The sequence below is a fragment of the Bicyclus anynana genome, chromosome 7, assembly GCF_947172395.1.
Source record: "Bicyclus anynana chromosome 7, ilBicAnyn1.1, whole genome shotgun sequence".
NCBI lineage: Eukaryota > Metazoa > Arthropoda > Insecta > Lepidoptera > Nymphalidae > Bicyclus > Bicyclus anynana.
In genome coordinates this window covers 8993868-9020016 of record NC_069089.1, presented here as the reverse complement: position 1 = coordinate 9020016, position 26149 = coordinate 8993868, and the positions used below count along the sequence as shown (strand labels likewise).

Genomic DNA, 26149 nt, shown 5'->3' with positions numbered 1-26149 from the left:
CAAATAGATTATAATCAAAACTATAAAATTATGGAACGTTTATAAAAAAAATAAACAACACATGTTCATTAAAATGAGTTTATTTAATTGTACATCGACATCCGTAAATCAAATGTATCGGTGAATTGGGAATTAAAATCTTACAATTTTCTATTAAAACAGTTTCTCTAAATTGATATGAACGAACATTTGAAACATAATTAAATATTTACAATAATGATATCAACTAGAGAGAGGGTAGTAAACATTCTCTTCTAAGTTAATCTTCCGTAAATCTACTGGCTTGATTCATAATTACTTATAACATTATATATACCATACAAAACCTTCGAATACAACGTTTAAAAAAGTAAACGGCAAAGCATCCAAGTAAATATAATCTGTAACTTCAGTATCTATTTGAAATCATAACAGTTCCGTATACTTAATCTACAAATGATTCCTACTTCGTAATTATTGTTAAATGTAAAAATTTTGTGAATCTAATTACCTAATCGAATTTATTGAATCCATACTTACATAAATAAATAATAATGTTATTTATATCGTATTAATAATAAACATAAGTTAAAAATATAACTTATAATACTGTAATTAGTGTTAATACACGAATATCCACAGTAATGCTTCATATGGGTACAAAGTTGCGTCTTGATTTTCTATTAATTATTCGTATAATTCCCGTACTTCCCTTAGTTAAATTTTTGGGACAATATTAATTTTATTAAATACCAAGCAATAATAAAGAAACGAATATACCTCATTTTGCTTTGTACTGTTATTAGAATGTCTTTTTTTATAAATAGTTACTTATTTCGACTGTCACAAATACATTCGACGATCACAAACAGATACTATAACTAAAGTGTCATTCCTATTCCTAAATGTTCGAATTCATATGAAAACTATATAATATATTTGGAATATTTAGTGATACTAACTCTGATGGTAGACAAAATTGTAGGAAAGTCAAACGGGAAGCTCTATATAATGTGAAACACTTTATAAATTACGTTCTGTACAGCTCTCTATAGTATAAATTATAAATTCCTAACTTAAATAAATAACAATAAATCTAACTAAGTAGATGTATATAGTATATATACATTACAGTATGTGGCACAGACTACGTTTTAAAATAATTTTATTTAAAATTATATCTATTAAGAATCTGCCTCATCTGAAATTTCAATGTTGATTAAATTTTTAAAAATTATTGAAATAATACAATGGAATCATTTTAAAAAAACACCAAAAAATTCATCAAAAAAATAGAAAAATATAATTACAAATTTTTGGTAGGTAAACTTTTTGGTAGGTAAAAGACAAAAAAGATTATAAGACAAGGAACAAATTAAAAATTAAACTGAAATGTTTTTTTGACTTTTGGAAAAACGAATTGTTAATGTTTTGCAGTTTTTACTGAAACCAATAAGGGAAAATATTTGGAAGTATCGTACTCATAAATTAATTATTACAGCTCGTTTTATGATTATCATAAATTTGCATCTATTTGCATTTTTCAAAAGTAAATTTTCAAAATACCAATAGAGTCCGACATTGAGAGCACATAAAATTTTAAATGTAATCGCATGATGTTTTCATATTTTATATTGTAAATTATAATTTATTACTATTGATCATTGATTCAAAAAATACATTAACTAAAAAATCTTGCACGCTCTTCTGAAGAGTCTGCCTTCCAATCCGGTGGTAGTCACTGAAAAGTTCATGTAAACTAAGCTTACTTGAAAAAAAACGAATACTTTGTCAAATACTTTAAAAAACTTACCGTTAACTAAATATGAACGAAAAAAAATATGTTGTGTATGTCTTTATATGCAATTTTCGTTTCAGTAAGGCTTCCGTATTGTCAAGGGAAAAGTTTCTAGTACCTCGTGAAACAATGGAATTTAGTCGTCACCCGAATTTTAATAGCGACCATAAATGGGTGCTGCCGGCAGCGTGGAAATAGCGGTATTTCATTCGATGTCGCAAATAACAAACTTGGAGCAAGATAGTGATAGTTCGTTTTTTTCACAAGAAGACGAGTCCAATCAAAATGAAATTCAGACAACCGAGAATGTAACGGAACCTTCACCCCACATCCCTCAATCCCTCTCTCAACGCGCGCTGAGAGCGGCTTCGCTGTTTCAACAACTTCGCGAGTTGCAACAACCAGTTCATGACTATGGGCCCGTATAGGTTTATAACTAGTCGAGCTTTCATCTTTGTATCACGTAAGTTTTAGTCGGGTTTGATTATATATTAATCTAATAGTATAAAATCTTTGATATCATTAGGTTTTCCTTCAAACTGACTGAGCGATAGAATATGTTTTAAGCAAAAAAGAAAAATGAAATATATTTTTTCAATGTTGTAGATAAGTGACAAAATTAAACATAAAGACCAGTAGTATAGGTGTTATTCATAAATGCTTCAAGAGCTCGACAGTTGAGCGATCGGACTCAAGTCTGAGAAGTCTAGGATTCGAACCCCATCCCTTCTTATTGTTGTTGTACCCACTCCTAACACGGACTTTTGGCGTATCCGAATGGACAAAAGAGAACATTGTATCATATATAAAATACACATCTAATTGTCGATATTTTTTTAAACTAAACTAAATTATTTTTTAGTTTAATTGGGTTGTAAAATACTCAGTAACGTGTGAAGAATAGTTTTAAATTAAATACATATTATATAAATGATTGAAAGTTACACAGAATAATAAAAACAAGCTTAATCTGAGTAACTTTCTTAATCAAACAATTCTATGAATATAGTATTGTGTAGCCAAATATAGTCACCACAATAAATCGATCTTAAAATTCTTAAAAAAAAATTAACTACATCCTACTTTTAGACTTAAGTACTTCAAATATTCCGTTCAACTTAATCTAAGAGTAAGTTTATAAGTTTATGTAAGACACCGATTATTTTAATTTATAAATGAAGTTCAGAATTAAAGATGATTATGAAATGATAAAGCAAAATTACCAAATCTCAGTACATACTGCTGTTATATTGATAAAACTTTTGTGGTGAATACTAATTGAACTACAAATGGACTATAATCTTGATAAATACTTTAGCCAAATAATTTCTGTAGAAGATCCGACTTAGAAACGAACCTTCACCCATCTGATTTAAATCACTTCATTAAACAAATGGGTGGAGGTAGTTTTTAATTCGGATGTAATACTATTATTTGAACAGAATCTCGAATTACTTAACTTGCTGCTACATTGTAATAATCCATTGTAGCTGCAGAGTCTTGCTGTTCAAATTATTTGCCCAAAATCTTATTAAACTTTGCGCCACGAAACAAGTCCTGCAGACGTGGCACTAATGTCTTAATCGCGCTCATTGTTATTTGGTAATGGCGGTCTTATTGTCATTTGTGTAAGGCGCTGTAAATTTTAGTTCAGTTTTTAGCCTTAGGACTTATTTCGTGGCGCGGAGTCTACTTTACGGATACGCAAAATAAACATTTAGATGTCATCCACATAACACTAAAATAGCGATTGAATCGATAATTCCAAAAAATACAACATATATTGAAGATCTATCTCATAACTCCTATAATATACCTATTCACACAAATAAAACTCATTATATATAACAAATTATTTTGTATATATCTATTGTATTTAAAGTTAGCGCACACGTTGACTAAGATTTTTATAATATTTTAAATATATTACGCACGCTATTACATGTATATCGTTAAATAACTTTAAATAAGTTTATTATCACATCTACTCATTAATGAATCTCGGTTTAAAAGAGGTTTCATTATACTATTAACTATATGGTGTTTCAAATTAGACTAGAATAAAATTCATCCACCTAATTTCATATCATAATAATTACATAAGGCACTCCATTAATTTTGCTGATTTGTCGAAAGAGGTTCAGATACAGACACACATAGATTCTTTTCACAATAACGAAGACCAATGGAAGTTTAAGTTTTAATTAATACCTAATTATTTGAATCTGGGATACCGACTGGTGTGATACGTTTACAAGCATACGAGCACGAGCAGATAGCAGCAATTAACCTTGAAGCTGTAATCGGAACAAACACTAATAAATCTCACTGTACATTGACCAACATCTTTTTACATCCATCGATTTGAAACAAGATCAGCACCATTCAAATAATCAGTCACTACATAGTTTTTCATCATATTTTCATTTTTGCAACCATTGCAATAATTTTTACCATTTTGCAATAATTGCTGTGTGAACTTTCGTATCTGATTTGTGGACACTTTAACTGCACAGTGAGATTAAATAATAGAATTTGTAAACAAATGTTTAATATAAAATCAGTTCTTCATCATTCAGTAAAAAAATATAACACTGCTATCCCGATAGCAATGTTATTTTTATTAGATTATGTAAAGTATTTTACTCGACACGTATTTTACTTTAAAAGAACTTGCGTAGCTCGTATGCTTCTGACAAATTTAAATAAATAAATTAGTTGGCTACATACTTAAATAAAATCTTAAACAACTTCTTTCAAAACTTTCAATAAACAAAAATTAAAACAATTAAACATTATTTATCACAGATAAAAAAGAAACAATCAATTAAATAAATGGACTTTGCATTCTGCTATCTATACTTTAATCAAAGCTCGCTTCCAAATTAATTATAGGTCCAATTTTGATAAATCAAGAGTCCTCGTAAGTAGCCCTAAACCGACCCGTTAAATGCACTGAAATGTCAAGAAGTCAGAAATTGTTACTTTGCTTTGTAAAACCACAATAGGTATTTATTTCGAATTCATTGGACCCTAGCAATTTTCTCAAAAAGCTGTCTTATTCATAAGTAATCTCTTTAAAAATTTAACTACCTAAATATACTTACATGATTTCATTATTTATTTATTTATTAATAATTTTCAAAGATTATTTTAAATACTTATGATTCCGCGCGGCGTCTGGTGCCCCACTAAAGTCTATAAAGGCTAGTTAGGTATAGTTTGAAGTCATTGAAGGGATATTTTAATGCGAATCATACTTAATTTTATAATAAGGATATACCTAATATAAATAATTTCATTTACTTTGTGATAATCTGAATAAATTGAAATTAAGTTCTTTTTAAAGATTTTCTTCGGTAATTAAAACATGCATCCTTTTAAAATTAATCCATTCTATTCCATTCCATTCTACTTTACTCGCTACAAAGATGTAACATAGCCGGACGTATATTTTGTGTTAATAAATAAATAAATAATACCGATTATAGTCCGATCAAGTTAGCCCGAAAAGTAAGAAACTTGAAAAAGAAAAATGATTCTTAAAAATGTGAAATATACGTTATGGGCCAAGAATGTTATATACTTTTCAAGTTGCGTAAATATTACAAAGAATTTTGCACACACTTATCAGAATTGTGAAAAAATTAATTACAAAATTTTTTTTTATAAAACAAAACAACTCGATGAAAAACAATTATTTCCGCAAAATTTGTACTTGTATAAATCTTATACATACAGGGATCGATGGAGATCGTTTAACAATTTAGTGTCTTTAATGTTCATATAAATTTTCAGCTTCTACAGAATTTATGCAAAGTCCTTGTTTGACTGGACTAAAAATAGCGCATGTGTTCATGGTACTAGTAACATTTTGCGTTTTATAGGTATTAAGCAGCAAGCTTGTCTGTCAAACAATATAGGCTTAACAGATTTATCACAAAGTAAAATTTCAGTTAATTCTAAACTCTGTCGGATAAACGATGCATTAGATACTAATACTTTACTCTTAATTATCATAGCCAATAGTCTAATTTTATTATAATCAGGTATTGGTAAATTTTACCTTTATATTATTTCCGCCTTAAACTCGCGAATCAGTTACACTTACGATTTTATCAAACATTAATAATAATTTTTGCGATTAATATTTAAGACAGACTGTTCATCTGCATTCAGTAGTCATAATTTTTCAACTAGGGTTCCTATAAATTTCGTTAAACTCCCTGACTGAACCTTTCATTTCGTTGAGCTTATTGCGCATAGGTCGTGTACGCGACAGGGTCGTGTATATTTGTCTAAACGTTGGTCCCTAAATTTGCTATTGTAATTATGATATCGACATCCGTAGCGACTGGGTCGGGGCGAAGGACGCCGCGCGATGCGGCCGGGCTCTTCCATTAAAGGCACATTGAATCTTGATTCATTTTTCATATATTCGCCATACCTACCTACGTTCCCACATCCCACTCTAACGGTTAATCCTCTTATCACTTAGGGTCTCTCTAAAACTAGTTAAAGGGAATAACTATTTTTTTCTATAGTATAATATTATATCATATTATGTATATGAATTAAAAGTCACCCCACTATTTCATTTGACTTCGTACACATTAAAAAATTTGGTATCACATCCTAGTTCTATGACGTCGGTATAACTCCGACATCCAGCTACTTCATTTTGGCAACGTGGTGGTGGAACTAAAAATTATCTAATTACCTATAAGGCGTAACCGCCCGGAATTAGCACTAGGGTGAAGACGTCCTCAAAAGTTGTCTTCACATTTTATTTCCCGGGACGCGGGCTGCGAGGTCCATTGCAGTTCGGGTGGACCGTCCCATTCCGGGAACGACTCAAACATGAAGTTGTCAGAGGTGTCCTCCGCCTCGTGCGCGACCTCGGCGCGGCTGAATGCTTCGGCAAACTTGCCGATCTCGGTGGAGCCGAAGGCTTGCTGGAAGGCTGGCAGAGGCACTACCGGCGGCCGTTTCTCTTCGGGCGGAGACTGCCGCTGCTCGCGGGCAGCTCGCACCGACTCTGGTGGCGTAGTCATTCGCCCAGAGAACTCCTGCATATTCTGCTTCGCGCCGCCATCCCCGTTGTAATGCGAATCCTCGTACGTCGGATAAGGTGTAGATCTTCCATCCTGACCACTTACAAAATTCGAAGGATGTAGATTTGAAGTCTGAAATACATAAATATGTAATTAATTAAAACGAATTGTTAGAAATTCCCAGCTCTGTGAATTTTTAATTATTTCGCTTTGGCTTATCTCAGACTTATCTTACTTTACTCCCTCGTTGGTCCAGTGAAGCCTATGGTATCAGATCGCGAGGTCCTGGGCTCGAGTTCTGGGTCGGGCTATATGAAATACAGAGCTTTTCTTTTTTCTAAGAAATGTTTAGTTAAAATTCTCAGGCCGGAGTTGACTGAAGTCAGTGGTGTTACATTCACGTAGCACAGAGCACGTAGGGCCATCGGTCCCGTAGAGTAGAGTGGTGAGCATAAGCTCCCTATTCCCTCTCATATTATCATATAAGAAGGGAGGCGTTGACCTGTAGTGAGACATTTAATTAGGCTTATAATGAATGTCAAAACTTACTTTCATTAGTCGGCAGTCAGAAGGGTACCGCATCGGCTCCCGGGAGCACATAGTACGAGATGCCCACGAGCCGCCCATGCTGCTCGCTCCGCCCCAGCCTCCATTTCCTATCATCCCCATCTGGAATACCAACCAGTTAATTTTTAACTCTGATCAATTCGCTTAAGTTTCTGTTACCTAATAACAGCTTAGAGTTGAAGTTTTTTTTAATATAAATCGTTCATGTTTTGAGTTATTGTTTGATAAAATTATTAGTGAACTATTTATTATACATATGCGAAAATACATATAGAAGGGGTTGAAAGTTTACATCTTGTTCCACGCGGGCATCCGCTAGTTATAACTAATATAGTTATCTACTTATTACGAGTATTTAATAGAGGTAGTAACTAAAGTAATAGTAAAATTATATGGAAAATGATTGTAGAAAGCCAAAATGAATGTATAGTAATGGTCGATTTTCGACCTCTATAAAAGTATCAAACTCAGTCATAACTCGTGGATTACCTGATAAGATGGCCACATCTGCGGTTCGCAGTAGGCTGACCCGCGTCCATTCATTCCACATTCTAAGGGTGGCTGCAACAAAAATATTTATTTTAGTTAAACTTTTCTTCACGTTTAATTATTATTAACCGAATTTCAAAAGAAGGAGGAGGTTTCTCAATTCAACGCCTGTGTTTTTTTTATGTTTGTTACCTCATAACCTCGTCATTTAGCAACTAATTTTAAAAACTATTTTATTGTTCGAAGAGTATACTTTCAGATTGGTCCCATTTAATTTTCATGAAAATCGTTTTAGTAATTTTGTGTTAAACTCAAATTAACTGAAATACGTCGTTGAAGTCGGTTCAATTTTCTTATTAAAAATATTATATTTATAGGGTTTTTAAATGTTCCTTAATTGTATTTAATTAAACATCTACTTGTGTCTGGGTGTTTTCACAAAATCGCGTCTAATTAAAGTGTCGTCTCTTAAAGGTTAGAATTTTTAGTACAAGTATCTTGTAGGACATTACTAATACCTCAAACAGATGGCATCAAAAAAAACTTTGAACTTGGTCACCCAGATATTGTAGTGATAGTCGTAATAGGTGACAAGTAAATGGTAAGGTAAGTTTGTAGAAAATTTTTAGAACATTCATATCATTAGACATAAACGCGCACATTTGCTCAATTGAAAGAAACTTTGGTGTTAGAGAAATCGTTCCGCCCGTTGGCTGCAGGTATCGATTTAGCGAGGACTGATACAAACGGTAGCGGTAACGGCGAACGGCCAATACACATCATAAACTGGATACTTACTTAATTGAATAAGAATTGGTTTCTACTTCACTACGTAGAAACCAACTCTTTGATTTTTTTTATTTACTGACCATTTTTAAATCTTATTGATTTATATGCGCTAATTTACATGCGGTTTTCATAGGTAGATTATGGTTAGTATGGGCAACATTTTAGATTGGTTTCCTTTTTTCATGTAGCAACGAAAAGTAAGTTGATGAATTTAGTAAGTTGGTGTTAAAAAAAATATTTTTAAGGAGGTCTTCTCGCACTTTTTATTTTTCTCCGCATCGAGGAGAGACTTGGAGTTCGTTATCAACCCATATTCGTCTCACTGCTGAGCTCGAGTCTCCTCTTAGAATGAGAGGGGTTGGGCCAATAGTCCACCACGCTGGCCCAAAGCGGATTGGCAGTCTTCACACACACAGAGAATTAAGAAAATTTCCTGGTATGCAGGTTTTCTCACGATGTTTTCCTGCACCGTTTGAGACACGTGATATTTAATTTATTAAAATGCACACAACTGAAAAGTTGGAGGTGCATGCCCCGGACCGGATTCGAACCCACACCCTCCGTAGTCGGAGGCAGAGGTCATATCGACTGGTCTATCACTGACACTGACTGAGACTTGGAGTATTAAATAATAACGGTTTATTTCTACACATAGCGACACTGCAAGCAACTGTGGCTCATATTTGGGAAACTCTCGTTGTGTAACAGCCTTTACACTGGAAACAACGAGTTTTGCGCGTCGATGACGACGAACGTGGAATCGATAACTTAAACAAATATCGTTTGTAGGTACTTTGTAGGTACCCGCATTTTAAGGTTAAGCGAACCATGTGACCAGTCTTACTATAGTAAGTTTATTAACAATGTAAGAGTTAAATTAGGTAAATACATTGTTAAATTTGATGGTTTAAATACATTTTTAAGAAGAAAAATTCGTGAGAACCATCTGCCATAATTTTTTTTCTTTAACTCATTTATAACTCCTTTACATAATCACTAGGAGATGCCTATTTTGTCCGCGTTGGTTAACCTAATAAAGGTTAATCCACGCGGACATACGGACGCGGATAGTGATTATGTTAAAAGAGATAACAGATTTCGCGGAATAAAATAATTCTATATCTATAGATATAACCCAGAATACAATCTACGTACCTCGAAAAAAAGAAAATAATAGTTCACATCCGTTAATCATCATTATAAACCCATATTCGGCTCACTGTTGAGCTCGAATCTCCTCTCAGAATGAGAGGGATTAGCCAATAGTCCACCACGCTGGCCCAATGCGGATTGGCAGACTTCACACACGCAGAGAATTAAGAAAATTCTTTGGTATGCAGGTTTCCTCACGCTGTTTTTCCTTCACCGTTTGAGACACGTGATATTTAAATTCTTAAAATGCACACAACTGAAAAGTCGGAGGTGTATGCCCCGGATTGGATTTGAACCCACACCCTTCGGAATCGGAGGCAGAGGTCGTATCCACTGGGCTATCACGGCTCCTTGAAACAATTGATAAAAAATCCGTTAATACGTACGGTTAATCTAAAAATCGATATGGCAACAACCATGAACCATTACTTAAACAATAATAGTAATCAGTCAAAAGTATTTAGTCCTCAATAACAATTAATGCTTTAAGCACGAAAAGGTATGGCAATTACATTAGGTGCGGCCTCGAATGCCTTTGTAGGTCTATGGGCAATACGCGTGCAATCGATATCATAAACTTTGCACATAATCAATGTCAAAGATTGCTTAGTTACAGTTGTTTGAACCGCACTTTTACGATTTATTTACAGACTCTAGCAACACGTTAAACACCATAACTTCTGCACCATAAACTATCTGTTTATCTCTGCCGATTGCTACTTACTGACACGCTAACAGATTTTATTTAATTGTGGAGACTATTAAATTTAACTTTAAAAAAATCCTTAAGTTAACATCATAAATTTAATAATTTCAAAATGTAATACAATTTTGATTTTTAAGGTGCTTCCTTATCAATTGTTTCATGTTGTTCTATTTAATTAATAATGAATTACTATTTAATTTACGAATTAACTAATGGGTATCTTATACCAGTAAGCAGTATTACATACATAAATATAATATACTCGTAGCTTCGAAGCTATATTTCATTTAAATGATGATATGATTTCTCTATTTGTTGAATCTGCCATTTAAATTCTACAGTTATTTTATTTTGGTATAGATACTCTTTTTTTCTTTTAAAGAAAGTAAATGGAAGATTTATAAAATGTTTTCTGTTAGATAAATATTGAAAATTATTTAAAAATCGTTATTAGGACACAATTTAATATTGTGGTACTGTTTTCTGACGCTCTTTTAGTTTTTTTAGCATCTGTTCTGTAAGCTTTACTATCACATCAAAACCAAACATTCAGCGTGAAATATAATACCAATATATCGTGGTATATTCTATAACGTTTTATTATACCAACGAATTATTTTGAACGCGATCATCCCGTCAACGCCGCGCGCCATCCGCAAGGTTTGTTATGTAAACACAATATCTGTGTACCAATTTATAAATACCGACGATTAGATAGTTCCCACTGTGACCGTGTATATAAAACGGTATGTAATGTAGCTATGTACTCGTACAAGATAACGTTTAGCTGTATGTGGGGTGGGGCGGCGCGGCGCGATCGATGTCCGTCACTCCCTCTGCATTTCTGCGTTGCAGTGCTGCATCCCTACATCTTGGGCAATCCCTGCAGCTTCTTATGTGCCCTTACATCCGAACGTTTTCAGTTTCCAGCAAAGACAATATTGCTTTCAAGAAAATTTTGTAACAACTTACGCGCGTAGGTACAGGTGAAAATGGACAAATTATATCATTTACATACTAGTAATTATTGTCTATGGATCACTGAATAATGTAGACTAATATTATAAAGAGATAAAAGTAAAGTTTGTGATGTTGTAGGGGGTAATCATTGACTACAGAAATGATTCTTAAAATTTTACCAATAAAAGCCACTTTATTTATGAGTGACATAAGCTATCTCTTAATCCCAGGGGAATGGGAGCTACGCAAGTAAAACGGCGGGGCATATGCTAGTAAGTAAAATGAGTTAAGTTGTAAAGTAAGTACTTGCTTTAAATTAATTTATTAAGTGAAATATTGTTTTCTGTGCATAGAAACAAATATTTTTAGCGCCCTAAAGATCTTTTATGAGTACTAGCGGACGCCCGCGACTATGTCCGCCCTTAGATCTCCTTAATCCGGCTCTGTCGCAAAATACGTTCTTAGCTGACCTTTACTAACTATAAACTACCTTCCTGCCGAATTCAACTTTGTACGTCAAATGGTTTTCGAGATTTCGTGATGAGTGACTCTTCGTTTTTATATATTTAGAATACGATTAAGATTGAGTTTGAAATTATAAAAATATTGATGAAGAATTAATTTTTAATTCTAAAGTAGGCAAAATATGGTGAACATTTTAATAGCTCACTTTATGTCTTAAGTAGGGCATAAAGCAATACGAAATAAACGATACGGCAAACGTTTCAATTGCTTCAGTAATTCAGTTCTATGCCATGTAGAAACCGTTGGGTTTTTAAACTGATGTACAAGAGATATAGCGCACATCAAGTTTAGATTGCATCGAGGTTTTACAACTTGACTGCTGTTTTATTTTATCAAGGTAATACCAAAAGCCTTGTAAAATCCCTGTAGTGTTATAAAAATTCAGAACATTTAAAATTATTAAGGACATTAGGAATTTTAAATTCTGTATCTAAGGTTTATTACAGAAGGTAGAGTTATTGCTTGCATTTTACAAGTGTACACGAGCAAGGCTGTGCAAGTCATTACGCAATACCTCGACCGCTGAAAACTAGTCATACGGTACATTAGAGTAGTGGCGGGAGATTTGCGGAGGCTAACTATCGAGCGGTAACCGGCGAGCGGCGCGAACCACGTGACTTATCGATCAGCGCGCCCACGACACTCGGAAAAATCAACCGCTGACAGCTTTCATGGGCCACCAGCCTCCCCCCGCGCTACCGCGCCCCTGTGACGCCTGCCGCCCTCATTAGCGCCTTTGTACCTCGCTTGTCTCATAATATAACACCGTAATAATACCACTCACTGACTTCCGCATACCCAAATATGACAACCCTCGTATTCATTTACGGTGACCATTTAAGCCATTTGAAAGAGTTGCAATGAGAACTTATATCCCTGCATTGATCTAGCACGAAATGGGTACAGTATTCTCATTTGAGGTTCTCCGTAGCGTGTGCTCGTTAATAAATTTATGTTTATGTCACCTTAACCGACTGAATATTTTAAGTAGCAATTTCAGAGCACACTGTTCTGTATACACGATTTAAACTTTAAAATACATGTTTATATTAATGCTAAGTACCAGTTTTGACGTTTGAATTGAGATTCGTTTACGTACAATTACTTTCTTCTTCATTATCATTGTTTCTTTATAACTAAAGTACCGTCATTAACAAAACTGGTAAATTGTTAAGTAATTGTTTTGCGGTATCACACCGCAAACATCTATAATGAAATCAACCCCGAACCTGAACACCACATTAATGTATGCAAAAACTTTCCTAAAATTGTTATGCATGACCCTTAATCGAGTAGAAAGCGGAAACTAATTCACATCATAAATTGTGGTCTAATTAAAACACGATCTTATTCCTTGGCACAGAGGGTTTATATTTCAAGAGTGTAAAGATAAGTTTCGCGACATGGACAGTAGAAATGTAGTGTCCTTTGACACTGACCTATATTTTGGAATGGACGGCGCGCACCGCCACGATATTTCAACAAGACGCGAAATGTGACAGCAATTAGTAAGACAAAATAACATGTATGACATCTTGTTTCTTATTTGTATTCCATTTTTATTTGTAACTCGGTAAATTGATAGATAATAACCCAGTAGATTAATAAATCTTGCTGTGACACGTCACACTAATAATCCTACTTATATTATAAACGCGAAAGTTTGTATGGATGTTTGTTACTCTTTAACGCTGCAACTACTCAACCGATTTGCCTGAAATTGAAAGCTCAGATAGATAATACCCTGGATTAACACATAGGCTATTTTTTATCCCGGAAAAATCAATGGTTCTCACGGGATTTGTGAAAAACTGAATTCCACGCGGACGAAGTCGCGGGCGTCCGCTTGTATTAAGGGGTTTTTAAATTTGAAATAAATGAGTTGGCTGATGATGATAAATTAGGTACCGCTTTTGTTTTTACCATACCAATGTGGGCGGAATTCGTAGCGTACGTCTACGAAAATTGCTACGCAATGACCTATCTAGTTGCGTAGGCGCCGTAGACATGGTTCTCCATTTTTCTTTACCTACTTTTATTTTATATTAAATTATTTTTATTTTTCTAATGTGGGCGGACGATGTAGCAGTTGTCTACGAATAAAAAGCTACGCGCTACGAATCAAACGGCGTAGGCGTCGTAGACATAAAAAGTTTCACTTTTTATTTAATGATATTTCTCTAGTATTGTCAAAATGCTTTCACATGCCTAATGTGATCCGGATGCGTAGCAGCTGTCTACGAAACAGACGCTACGTATTTAGTTGCGTAGGCGTCGTTGACTTCATAAATCTCGACGTAAACAGTAAAACCGCTGCGGTAGAGGCTGACATTGTAACTTCACTTCAACCCTACATAAACCACATTCATTTATTTTCAACGAGAGCGGACTGATTAAAATAGTAAAATTAACTTTGAAGGCGATCGCTCTGTTAGTGAAAGCGAAACTCATCTACGTAATAACAATATTTTTAATAGAAAGTGAATCCATTTTGATATTTTGTAAAAGTTTCTTCGAAATAACTTTCTAGTTTTAATTTGCTGTAATTTAGAACACCAAATTAACAGCTTTGTATTTTTTTTTTTATTTTTAGTGTCTTAATACAATTATGCATCCTAGCATCTAAAAACATTAATACATTGGTGGGGCTTTTGTTTGAAAACCGGTACGATCGAGATGGTTGCTATCAATATACGTTGAACATGTCTTTTGAATTTTTTTCATGTCTAGTAGCTTATCAATATAAGCCATTCAAAAGACATTTGCATTTAGAAAAAAGGTCTGACATATAAAACCTTATTCTAATAAAACACCTAAAATCAAAATGATCAGGACAAAAAATTATTTTATTTTTTTAAAGGAATAAATTACAGTATAGTTATAAGTTACAGTTATACCAGGGATAAGTTACAGTAATAATTTATAAACAAGAACAACAATAAATTGAATTGTAAACTAAATACGCTTAAAAGAAAAATGAAAATTATGTATTTTAATTTGGATTAGAGCCCAGTGGATTTGACCTCTGCCTTCAGAGGGTGTAGATTCGAATGCGGTCCGGGGCAGTAGAAGTCGGAAAGACCAGGAAATGTGTTACTACGCATAGGTCAACTTTTAGGTCGCTACCTATACATGAATCGACGACTCACCGTGTGCGGCAGGGGCAGATGTGCGGGAGGCTGCGCTCGTAACTCCCTGCGTGCCGAAGCTCGTCGCGTGCGCGCTTCTTTCAGTGCGTACGCGCCATAGTCTGTGTACACAAAAAAATATAATCATTACATATAAATAAAATTAAAGTTGTGATTTCAAAATAACCGAGTTTTCGCAAGGGCTTATAATTTATACATAAATAAAACACAAACGATTTTTTTTTTTATTTATGTCCGTCTGTCTATTTGTCGGAGCTAAAACGGAACGGCTGAATCGATTTTAAGAAGATATTTACTGGAAGATTTGGAGAGAAGTCGTAGAGCAACATACCGGCATACTTTATATCCCCGATTTATTTCATAGTTCTGTTGGAAACTGAATTTCACGCGGTTGATTTTGCGGGCATCCGCGAGCAAAAAAACTATGACAACCTCATATATCCTGTGGTTAGCTTATATCACTTCGGCTATAATATACTGACTTCTCTTTCTTCTAAAAATCTTCAATAAGGAATCACCCATAGTTGGGAAGTGGTATTACAACCCCGTATTTCATCGGTCCCAGACGTTATTTTTTAAATCTGATAGTGCCTATATCGTTAAAGAATTAAACATCCCGCCAACATAGATCTAAACTCCATATCTCTTCTTCTATAAAGAGCCTCTGTTACTTTTGAAAAGCACGAGCAAACTAGTTTTAATTTTCACTTAACCCGAAATCGTTAAAAACATGATATATTTTAAGTTTTTCATTTTGTAAACTGAGTGACGCAAAGAAAAAATCAAAAGAAGAAAAAAAATTAAGGGTTTTCAAAATACAAAAACATGAGCTGTATAAATTTGAAATTGGAATTCCGCACAAACCAGGAGCTATTTGAGATCAAAATGGCCAGTGGCCGACAAAACGCCATTTTCATATGTAAAGACCTTATATTAATTTTATTTTGGATATTAATTAAAACTTTTTCGATAATAATAATTTACACTGTATCTACAAGCACGTAATTATTATCAGTGTTACAATTTAACTACAAATTGTAACATCAATATATTCAGCATTAAAATGTGTACAGGTGTGATTTAACATCTGATAAATTTACCAGATCCCATCCAATATTTGCCAGCTCATATTTTATTAATAGAGCTCAGTAAATATTCTGGTTAACTCTTTAAAAAATGGAGAATTTTAATTGAACAAAATAATGAAATGCAAATAAATGGTTCCTTCTCAGTTACAGGTTTACACACCATTGATTTCATATACTTTGTTTTTTTTCTGTGCCCACCAACGTGCATTTGAACAGTATCGTGGGTCTAAGCTGCAAATCCTCTCTTATAACGAGAGAAGCTCGACCCTAAAGTGACCCATTAGTATAGTCTGATGAAGATAATATTTAATTATTTACAACTTATTTACAAATGCAATTATAATTAAAATAATTATAATTGCATTTGGTTCTTAACGTAATACTTTTGAATTTTATACCTAAGCGACTCCCTAAAAATTGCTAACCATTATGGACTTCAAAACTTTGTTGTGAAAGTATTTTCGAAGTCATTTATAACCTACTGCAGAACTTTTAAAGAAGACACTGTATTTTACCTCTTGTGTTTACTCTCTTAATATTTACTATGTTCTTACAAGAATCAATACAAATAAATAAAATTGAATTATCAGTCTGTAATTTCAAAGTAACTGTGTTTTACCAAGTGTCTATAGTTATTTACGCGATACCAAAACATACACAAGTAGTCTTTTTTTTTATTCTTAACAAATTAGCCCTTGACTACAATCTCACCTGATGGTAAGTGATGATGCAATCTAAGTTGAAAGCGGGCTATCTTGTTAGGAGTAGGATGTAAATCCACACCCCTTGCGGTTTATACACGACATCGTACCGGAACGATCGATCGCTTGGCGGTACGTCTTTGTTGGTAGGGTGGTAACTAGCCACGGCCGAAATCCACCAGCTAAAAAAGCTTTTGTCTGTCTGTCTATTTGTCCGGTCTAATCTTTGGAATAGGACTTTCACTGGAAGATATAGGAGTATAATGAACAAGATATAGGTTCCCTTAAAATCGAAAAAATCCGTGGTTTTCGTGGGACTTGTAAAAAACTGAATTTCACGTGGACGAAATCGCGGGCGTCCGCTAGTATTAAATATTATGTTTGATATATCTAATATTTAAACTTACTCGTTACAATAGAGTTATCAATTTCGCATCGCAATACATAAGATTATAAAAATATCCTGTTACACTTTAATATTATCCTTACAAAAGCATCCCTAACGTGAATGATATAAATTATAATACAAATTGCTGTGTCAAGCTCGCGCTTAATTGCGTGACTAAAGAATGCTATTTCCATATTCATTTTATTTTGTTTATGCGACTGTGCCGTAACTTTATGTGACAACAACTTTAATATTTTAAGTCGCGCCAAAGGTTGGGATCGTCTGCTTTTGTAAGTTTGAAGTAGTCTTATTATTGTTTCAAATATTTGACCATAAGCGTTGCTCGACGAAGTGCGTTGACGACCCCTGACGGCCTTGTGTCCAATGGGAGGTTAGAAACAGTTGTATATAAGTAAAAAAGGGGTGCGTTACGTATCTTTACTAAGACATTTGAAGCCATAGACAAGAATCAGCGATATTGCTTCGATAAAATGGTTGATTACAATAGAATATATTACTAGCTAACCCGACAGACAGACTGCTTGAGGATTACTTTAATAATTTACGTAAAATACTGTTATATTTATTTTAGCTTCTTTTTTAGTGAATAGAAAGATATGCAAGCTTCATGAAAATCTGAAACCGCTAAGTGGCATAAGTAGCCTCTCGGTTTTTATATTTGTCCTTTTTGCCATGGAAACCCTTGAACCATAGTCTTAGTGTCAGAATTATTTCACCTATTCAGTTTTTGCCTTTCGAAATGCGCTTACGAAAATGCAGTCAGTATTCTTGCCACCACTCCACGTGGGCATGATTTGTATAGCTATTTATAAGAATAAGTAAGAATATGTTTCTCATTATATTATTTATCAATAGAATGCAAAAAACCCTTTTTTTAATTAAAGGTTCTTGTTGTAATAATTTTATAAATAATATAACACTTAAAATTTAAATAAAATCTCCTGAAGGTAATGAAATTATCTAGATAAATTTTCTCTTTTATAGCGCTTTCATTTGAGACCCTACTCGACTATATTTACAGAAATTAGGTTATTCATCCCCACTTTCATCCCTATAAGTCTTAAACGGCTCAACCGATTTTTATTAAACTTGTCTAATAATTGCACATAAGTCACCTTTAATACAAAAAAAAACCAAATTGAATTCGTTTCATCGGTTCGTCAGCTTTGGTGCTACAGACAGACAGACACGTCAAACTTATCCCTCTTTTTTCGTCGGTGATTTTTAAAGGCTCTAAGCTTGTAATACTGATATCCACGTTAGGTCTAGCACTGCCAGTCGCAGACAGCCTACATCGACCACATGCTGGTGTTTTATTACACGCAACTTGTGTCTACGATGTTGGTGTAATACTATTAAATCTATATCTATACTTAATAATGAATCTGTAAAAAGGACAATTTTGTATATGAAATATATTTCCTCAATAACTATCACAATAACTATTAGTGATCGTGATTACTGATGCCAAAAATGCAATCAGTAAATTTTTTATCTGTCTGTCTCTCTGTCTGTAAGTTCGTTATAGAAATAAAAACTACTTAACGGTTTTTAACGAAATTTGGTACAATTATTCTTCATACTCTTGGGTAGGTTATAGTATACTTTTCATCACGCTACGATCAATAGGAGCAAAGCAGTGAAGGGAAATGTTGAGAAAACGTAAGGGCTGGATTAAAAATGTCCAAGGGCGAACGAAGTCTTGGGCGTCCGCTAGTGTTATATAATTATTATATGAAATATGAGGTACTAAAAATATTTATTTACAAAATTGTTACGTATTTTACCTGAACAAAACTATTTTTTAAAAACTAATGTTAATCCGATGCAATATATTTATACAAATAAAAACCAATAGCTTCAGATTGTATTATATCCAAAGTGTTTGCCATGCCTATAAGAAAGTGTGGTAGCCAATTATACTGTGGGGAAGTCCAGATCCAAAGTCCAATTGTCCAAGTAAAAACGTATTTTTTACAGAATAGTCGCCAGACCCAAAGCTTCGTAGCAACTCTTCGCGAGAGAGTTGCTATTATGCTAGTTATAAGTCAACCCTAACCCTAAAATTCAGCTTTCAATTTTCGAAGGATTGCTGCGAATTCATGTGTAAAGGCTCATCGTCCATTACTTATCTACCTATATACTAATATTGTAGGAACATAGTAATTAAACATTCTTTAAATTTAATAAATAAATACTTATAACACTAAAACATCCATGCTCATCACACAAATATTTTTCAGTTGTGGGAATCGAACCCACGATTAGATGCACCTACTGCTCCAATCGGGTGGAAAAGCAGGCCTGTCTTTAAAAAAAAAGAAAGAAACTAGCAAATGAAGTGTGTTATAACAGCCGTGTAAGATGCATTCGCGTTCCACTCTACATAGCCGCATAGTTGAAAAAGAGACGCGGTCGCATTCACGTAGTCTGTGCAAAGTTCAGAGAGAGAGGCGACGCGGGTGTTAGCACCCCGGTCAATATGTAGAGTGGCTGTGCGCCGCGGCAATCAATCGCGCGCGCGGGGACCACCTGTAGCGCGACCCCCTCCCGACCCCCGACCCCCACCCGCGACCCCCGCCATCGACACGTGACGTAGACGCCGAGAAATCCGCCCAAACGTAAACATTAATTCTTACTTCATTCTTCATTGTTCAGGACTTCAGAATGTCGCGCGTCGCGTGCGGATTCCGATCTCTCTAGTATTGGTAAACAAACGCTCAGCCAAACTAACCGAACTGGTAATACGTGGCCATTGTAATTCAATTACGTTCAGGGAATTAGTACGGTTACAGAAGGAGAATTGATTTTCTTTGTGCATTCGTCACATCGGGTGCTTACTAGGTACTAGTAATAGCTATGCCCTCGATTATGCTCGTTGAGATCCCATGCCATGAATGCCAGAATAAAAAGTAGTTTATGTCATATACTACTATAACCTATATCTGTGTCCACTTAGATCTGTTCATCCGTTGAGTCGTGACTGAGTTACAAACATCCACAAAAGTTATGTATCAGGTGTCCAATTGACTTTGCAATTTCCTTAATTTTTCATTCAGAAAGCTTTAGAAGACATAAAAGATAAATTTAATTGATTAACATAATACAGTATGACTAATGAATTAATTTTAAATGTGGGTAATAATGAAAAATAATAATTATTCAAATATTTCGAATATAATCAAATTTCTAGACAAAAGAGAAGAATTAATTGCACTACAATAAGTTATTAGACACCAAAGTGAATCCATAACCTTCAAACAATATTATGTATTAAAATCTTAAAACAATATTTTCAAACAATGAAAATACAGGAAATCTGAAACTCTTTTATAATTTTATTAACTTTCGGGCACTTGAAAATCTTTGTCTGTACAAATAGCGAAAGGGTTGCAAACTTTCTAAACGTTTGTTTAAGGAATTCATAAAAATTTACCCTTAATTTTCCTTAAATTGTACGGAAAGTTGTGAAATGACGGAGTAATTGTTAATAGTTTTTCATAGTACTCGTATTTTAAATTTAAACTACGAATCAATGAAATAATTTAGTTTTTCTAAATCTTGACAAACCCTTTCATTATTATGGACTATGTATTGAAGTCATACGAGTGCATGCGAGTTTTTAAATTGTCTAGCTGAATTTTAGTAGGAATGTTTAAGGTACTTCAAAATTGTATACTATTTACAGTTTTACACCAATCGTATAGTTTCTTTTATTCTTATTCCTGCTATGCAATTGAGAGGCTTAGGGCTGTTTAAAAGTGAAGTCCAGCAAGCATAATGAAACAACATATCAGTAATTCTGTCAACTTAATTCATTCAAATAGCTACTATCTTCAGCTCTTCAGAATTGCAAGAAATGCTTTCATTTGGGTGTTAAATTCAATATTATAATTGAATGAATATTATAAGTTGGGAATTAAATTATTTAAGACGTTCTAATAAGTGTTATGAATTATGAGGCGTGCATTTTTGAATATCTAAACTTTTGAAGTAAAACTTCTTTACGCACGCTTGACTTGGGGAGTAAGCTGGTGGATGCGTTACGAAAAGTGTAATCGGGCGAGGCGAACAGACGTTGAGAGGGAGAGCTAAAGAAGTTTTACTTCGTCGTGTCTTTGCACACTTGTTTTTTCCTTTTTTTATAATCTAGTTTTCGCGATACCAACCCATAGGCATAGCATGATCATTGTGATGCACGTGGTGCGGGTAGTCGTAGCGGTAGTAGCGCATGTAGGGGTCGTGCGCGTGCGGCGAGTAGTACGCGTAGGGGGCGTACGACAGAGGCGCGTAGCCGTAGTCCCAGGCGCCCGCGCCCGCCGCGTACGGCCCGCGGAACTCGCCGTAGTTGCAGCAGTCCATCGCAGCGCGCGCCTACGCCGCCGGCAGCGCGCCCGGCCATGCTCGCCCGCACCCGCGCGCACTCACACGCATCGCACTCTACCGGTCACTAGCCTAGCGAGCGCATTGCAAAAAATACTGTCTACATTAGAACTACTTTTAATAAACAAAAAAACAACAAGAAATTATTGAAGTTGGATAGTCACGCGAAGATCGAACGCAGTTTCGCGGCGGGAAATGGACGTTAGCGACGTTAGCTTGCGAAAAGAGGTCGTTCGAGTTTGCCGGCGTCGAGTCACGAGAGATTCAGTGAGGGGGAGGGCGCGGGCCCGCGGGAGGGGCGACGCCCGCTCGCCGGCGACTCGGCGCAGCGCGGCGCTCGACGGACGCCGACTGAAGGCGGCGCGGAATCGATACGTGCCGCGTGCCCGCCCGCTGTACCGCTCTACCGCTCCACCGCTCCACCGCTCCACCGCTCTACCTGCCCGCGCCCGTATTGCGCGCGAACTTTGTCTTCCTCCACGAAATTTTATATTTAGAACCATGGTGAAACAATTGATCAATACTTTGCACTATTAATTAGTACACACTTTCGCTAGTCTTCAGCGGAAAATATTTCATGTCTTTCTCACTTACTTTGAATAAATTAACAGTCGACTTACATTTTGGTTGTTCTGAAGATCTAAAAGTTCAAAAAATATTTTAAGTAAAGTCTTAACACAGTCAAATATATACTCATTATGAAACTTGTGTGTAGTTTAATTTACATATAAACCTTTTATCCATTGTTTTACTAACTACTATGAGTTTATTTTTTTTAATTTCAGCTGAAGTTTTTATGATCTGTTATGTGATTGCTTACAATCATTTTATAGATATTAATACACCCCTTGCGCATTTTAATAAGTCACACATAGTAACCAAGTAGAAAATAAGTAGTTGCAAAGTTTTATCGAATTGCGTGTAGGCGGCACTGACCCACATAGGCGATATTATATAGTTGGTCGACGAATCACGCACCCTTCGTCCTTCGACAAGACACGGTTATTGCAAACTTTTTCACTTCGCTTATTAAAATCTACTAAGAGACTACTATAATCATTCTTTAAATATGCACATTTAATTTTTCCAGAGCTTTACATTCAAGAATGAAACCTCTTTAAAGAGACGGTTACGAAAACCTGTTTTCGTATTTTTATTCAGAAGCAAATTTTCAATTTAAAAAAAAAACATATTTTGTGAAGCACTTCATAAAAGAAGAGCTTCAAAATGTAGATGGTACCTAACACGCGAGTAAAGTAAGAACAATATAGTTCACATACAGCCTCACTTCCATTCGATGATCAATAAACATTTCTATTGATTCTCTTGTTACCCTAAAGCAGTGTTAACTATCTGAACGAGTTGAGAATATAATGCTCAGTGAGTTTCATTGCAGATAATAAAAAAGCGAAACGTATTTGGTATTCCATATTTGAAATTTGAGTTCGCGCCAAACAACTGAGCTCCGACCAGACTCGATCGTCGCGCGAATTTTGAATACTTAATTCAAATTAAGTTTATCACGTAATTTTGTATTAATACTAAGTAATATTACTCATAATAATTAAAGCGTATATCTATTGAAAAAACGTATCTAGTGATTAAGTATTTTTTATAATTTGAATGAACTTTTATTAAGAAGATATTAGAGGAACCGAGTACAACCCATATTTTGGTATGCACTAAAGTTTTAGGTGCTTTTGCAAATTATATTCTCGACCAAGGCGCGTTTGAAACCTCGTAGCTATAATTATAAGTTTTCGACTTTAATTATCACCATTAAATCATTGTAAAACTTGACGTTTTGAAAGTACTAGTAAACTAAACCTAATTGAAAAAAAATGATTTTGAGTTTGTAATCTTTATGACTTTTTTATTAATTTTGAATATATATTATATTTGTGTGAACCATGAATTATTTAGATATCCTAATGATATCGTAGAGAAGCCAGTCGGGTTATCATGCAGATTGCGGCGAATCAATATAGGCGCCTCGGCCACTGACGGCGGATGACGATCAATATCGTCCCACCGGAGCTGTCTCCGCATTAAGGGGCTTCCTCGAACGCCTTCACATATATCCATAGGCTATATACTCCATACGTCACTACGTGCCATAGACAGCGCTTCTTATGTGAAGAGTGTGTTTAAAATGCGCTTTGATACGTGGGAAGTTCATTTAAGTACCTACCTAAATTACGGTACGTATCTGTAAGTAGGTAGGCATATTTAAAACAAAGTCGGTTACACCATTGAAATAACTCAAGAACGGCTAGACATATTTTTATGATCCTTGCTTATTGGTCTTCGCCCAAAAAAAATGTTGTATGCAAAGACTTATTTTGGAAAATTGGGGTATAGCCATTGTTAATAGTACGAGATCCGGAGTACGAAATATATTCCATTATCTGTTATATAGTTAGCTGTTCTTCTGTTAGTAAAAGAAATAAATGATAGAAAATATTCCCATTCACATTGCACATACTCGTAGGTTGCCTAGTTAATTTCCGATAGTATTAAATGATTTTATTTTATTTATAAAATATACCCAAAATAATTGAAAAAGAAAATAAAGGTCACCTGCTTTCACACTGCAACTGTGGGGTTGTCAGATAAAAGTTAAGTAATGTTATTTAAATACCATTAATGATCTCTGATCTGATCGTACATTGATCTGATGATCAGTTATTTAACTGTATTAGTTTGCCTTTGATCTAGTTCATAGTTTCCTAGATTTCATATGAAAAATCTGATAGCCCAGTGGATATGAACTCTGCCTCCGATTCCGGAGGGTGTGGGTTCGAATCCTGTCCGGGGCATGCACCTCCAACTTTTCAGTTATGTGTATTTTAAGAAATTAAATAACACGTGTCTCAGACGGTGAAGGAAAAACATCGTGAGGAAACCTGCATACCTGACAGTTTTTTTAATCGTCTAAGGAAGTCTGCTAATGCGCATTCGGCCAGCGTGGTGGACTATTTGGCCTAACTCCTCTCATTCTGAGAATACTCGTGCTCGTACTGGTGTTTGTAAAATTCTTCACTCTAAATATCCAATAATGTGATTTTATGTGGAACTACCTATGTTATAAAAGCACATATCACATATCACAGCTCGTAAATCTTTCGAGCCATTTCGGAGAAGTGCGACCACAAACACCGTACCAATACCTATTGGAAATAGGTAGATACCAAAGAAGCGCATAACCTGTAAGTTTAAGTATTCAAAGGGTATAACGGATGTGAATGAAATATGTCAAACAGATAGATTATAATCTTTAGAGGCCTAAGCTACGTCAATGACATACATCATGACGAGAGAAAGACACAATATGGTCGACCAATAGAGGCGGAATCGATAATATCGCTCTCTTTCGTCCCATCGCAACCAATTACTATACAGGTAAGTAGATAGATTGACGATGGATGGCGTGAATAAGCATCTTAAAAACAAGTGTCTAACCTAAGGTGGATTACCTTAGGCCACATGCCACTTTTCTTTGTAATTTTATAACTCAAGAATATTCTCACCTATCCAAACCAAATGTTTAGGCTTTGTTCGGACTATTTAGTAGATGGAAGTGTAGGATGGAGAAGTTTGCACAAAATCGGTCGGGTAGGGTAGGGATAGAGTAGGGTAGGTAAGGATAGGGAAGAAGTGCACATAAGTCAAAGCGAAGCTTGACCGGGTCCGATATTCTCATATAATTTATAAAAATAACAACTCCACGGTCTTGAGCCGTCTGCAGGTTTGTAAAATGTTACCAGATTTCGTCGCCGTGATAGCCCAGTGGATATGACCTGTGCCTCCGATCCCGGATGGTGTAGGTTCGAATCCGGTCCGGGGCATGCACCTCCAACTTCTCAGTTGTGTGCATTTTAAGAAATTAAATATCACGTGTCTCAATCGTTGAAGAAAAACATCGTGAGGAAACCTGCATACCAGAGAATTTTCTTAATTCTCTGCGTATGTGAAGTCTGCCAATCCGCATTGGGCCAGCGTGGTGGACTATTGGCCTAATCCCTCTCATTCTGAGAGGAGACTCGAGCTCAGCAGTGAGCCGAATGTGAGTTGATGACAAACCAGATTTCGTACAAGTCGCGAATAGACGGCGATCAAAGGTGCGGGGTTTCCAGCTAAAGTGCTGGAAACCCCGCACCTTTGATCTCAATGTCCCAATGAGCAAGAATAGCGTCAATAGCAATATAATAATAGACCTTTTGTAATAATTGTATGTTTGCCATTGTAGTAAGAGAATGGACGTGCCACGTGGCTGCAAGTTCTGAAGTTACGTGAAGATGCAGTCTTACATGGTAGCGTCATATCTACTTCATACGGTTATTACACGGTAGGAATCATACCGGAACGCTAAATCGCTTAGTGGTGGGTACTTACGTCTT

The 26149-nt window shown here is 35.1% G+C and overlaps 1 protein-coding gene across 1 annotated transcript; it reads right to left on the bottom strand.

Moving 5' to 3' along the window:
* Positions 1 to 64: 64 nt before the first annotated feature.
* On the bottom strand, positions 65 to 22424 carry LOC112047771 (uncharacterized). Its single transcript, XM_024085047.2, has 5 exons — positions 21536 to 22424; positions 15169 to 15269; positions 7888 to 7959; positions 7381 to 7500; positions 65 to 6963 (listed from the first exon to the last, which is right to left on the bottom strand). The coding sequence occupies exons 1-5, from the start codon at positions 21726 to 21728 to the stop codon at positions 6544 to 6546; spliced, it is 906 nt and encodes a 301-aa protein (XP_023940815.1). The 5' UTR covers positions 21729 to 22424; the 3' UTR covers positions 65 to 6543.
* Positions 22425 to 26149: the final 3725 nt, after the last annotated feature.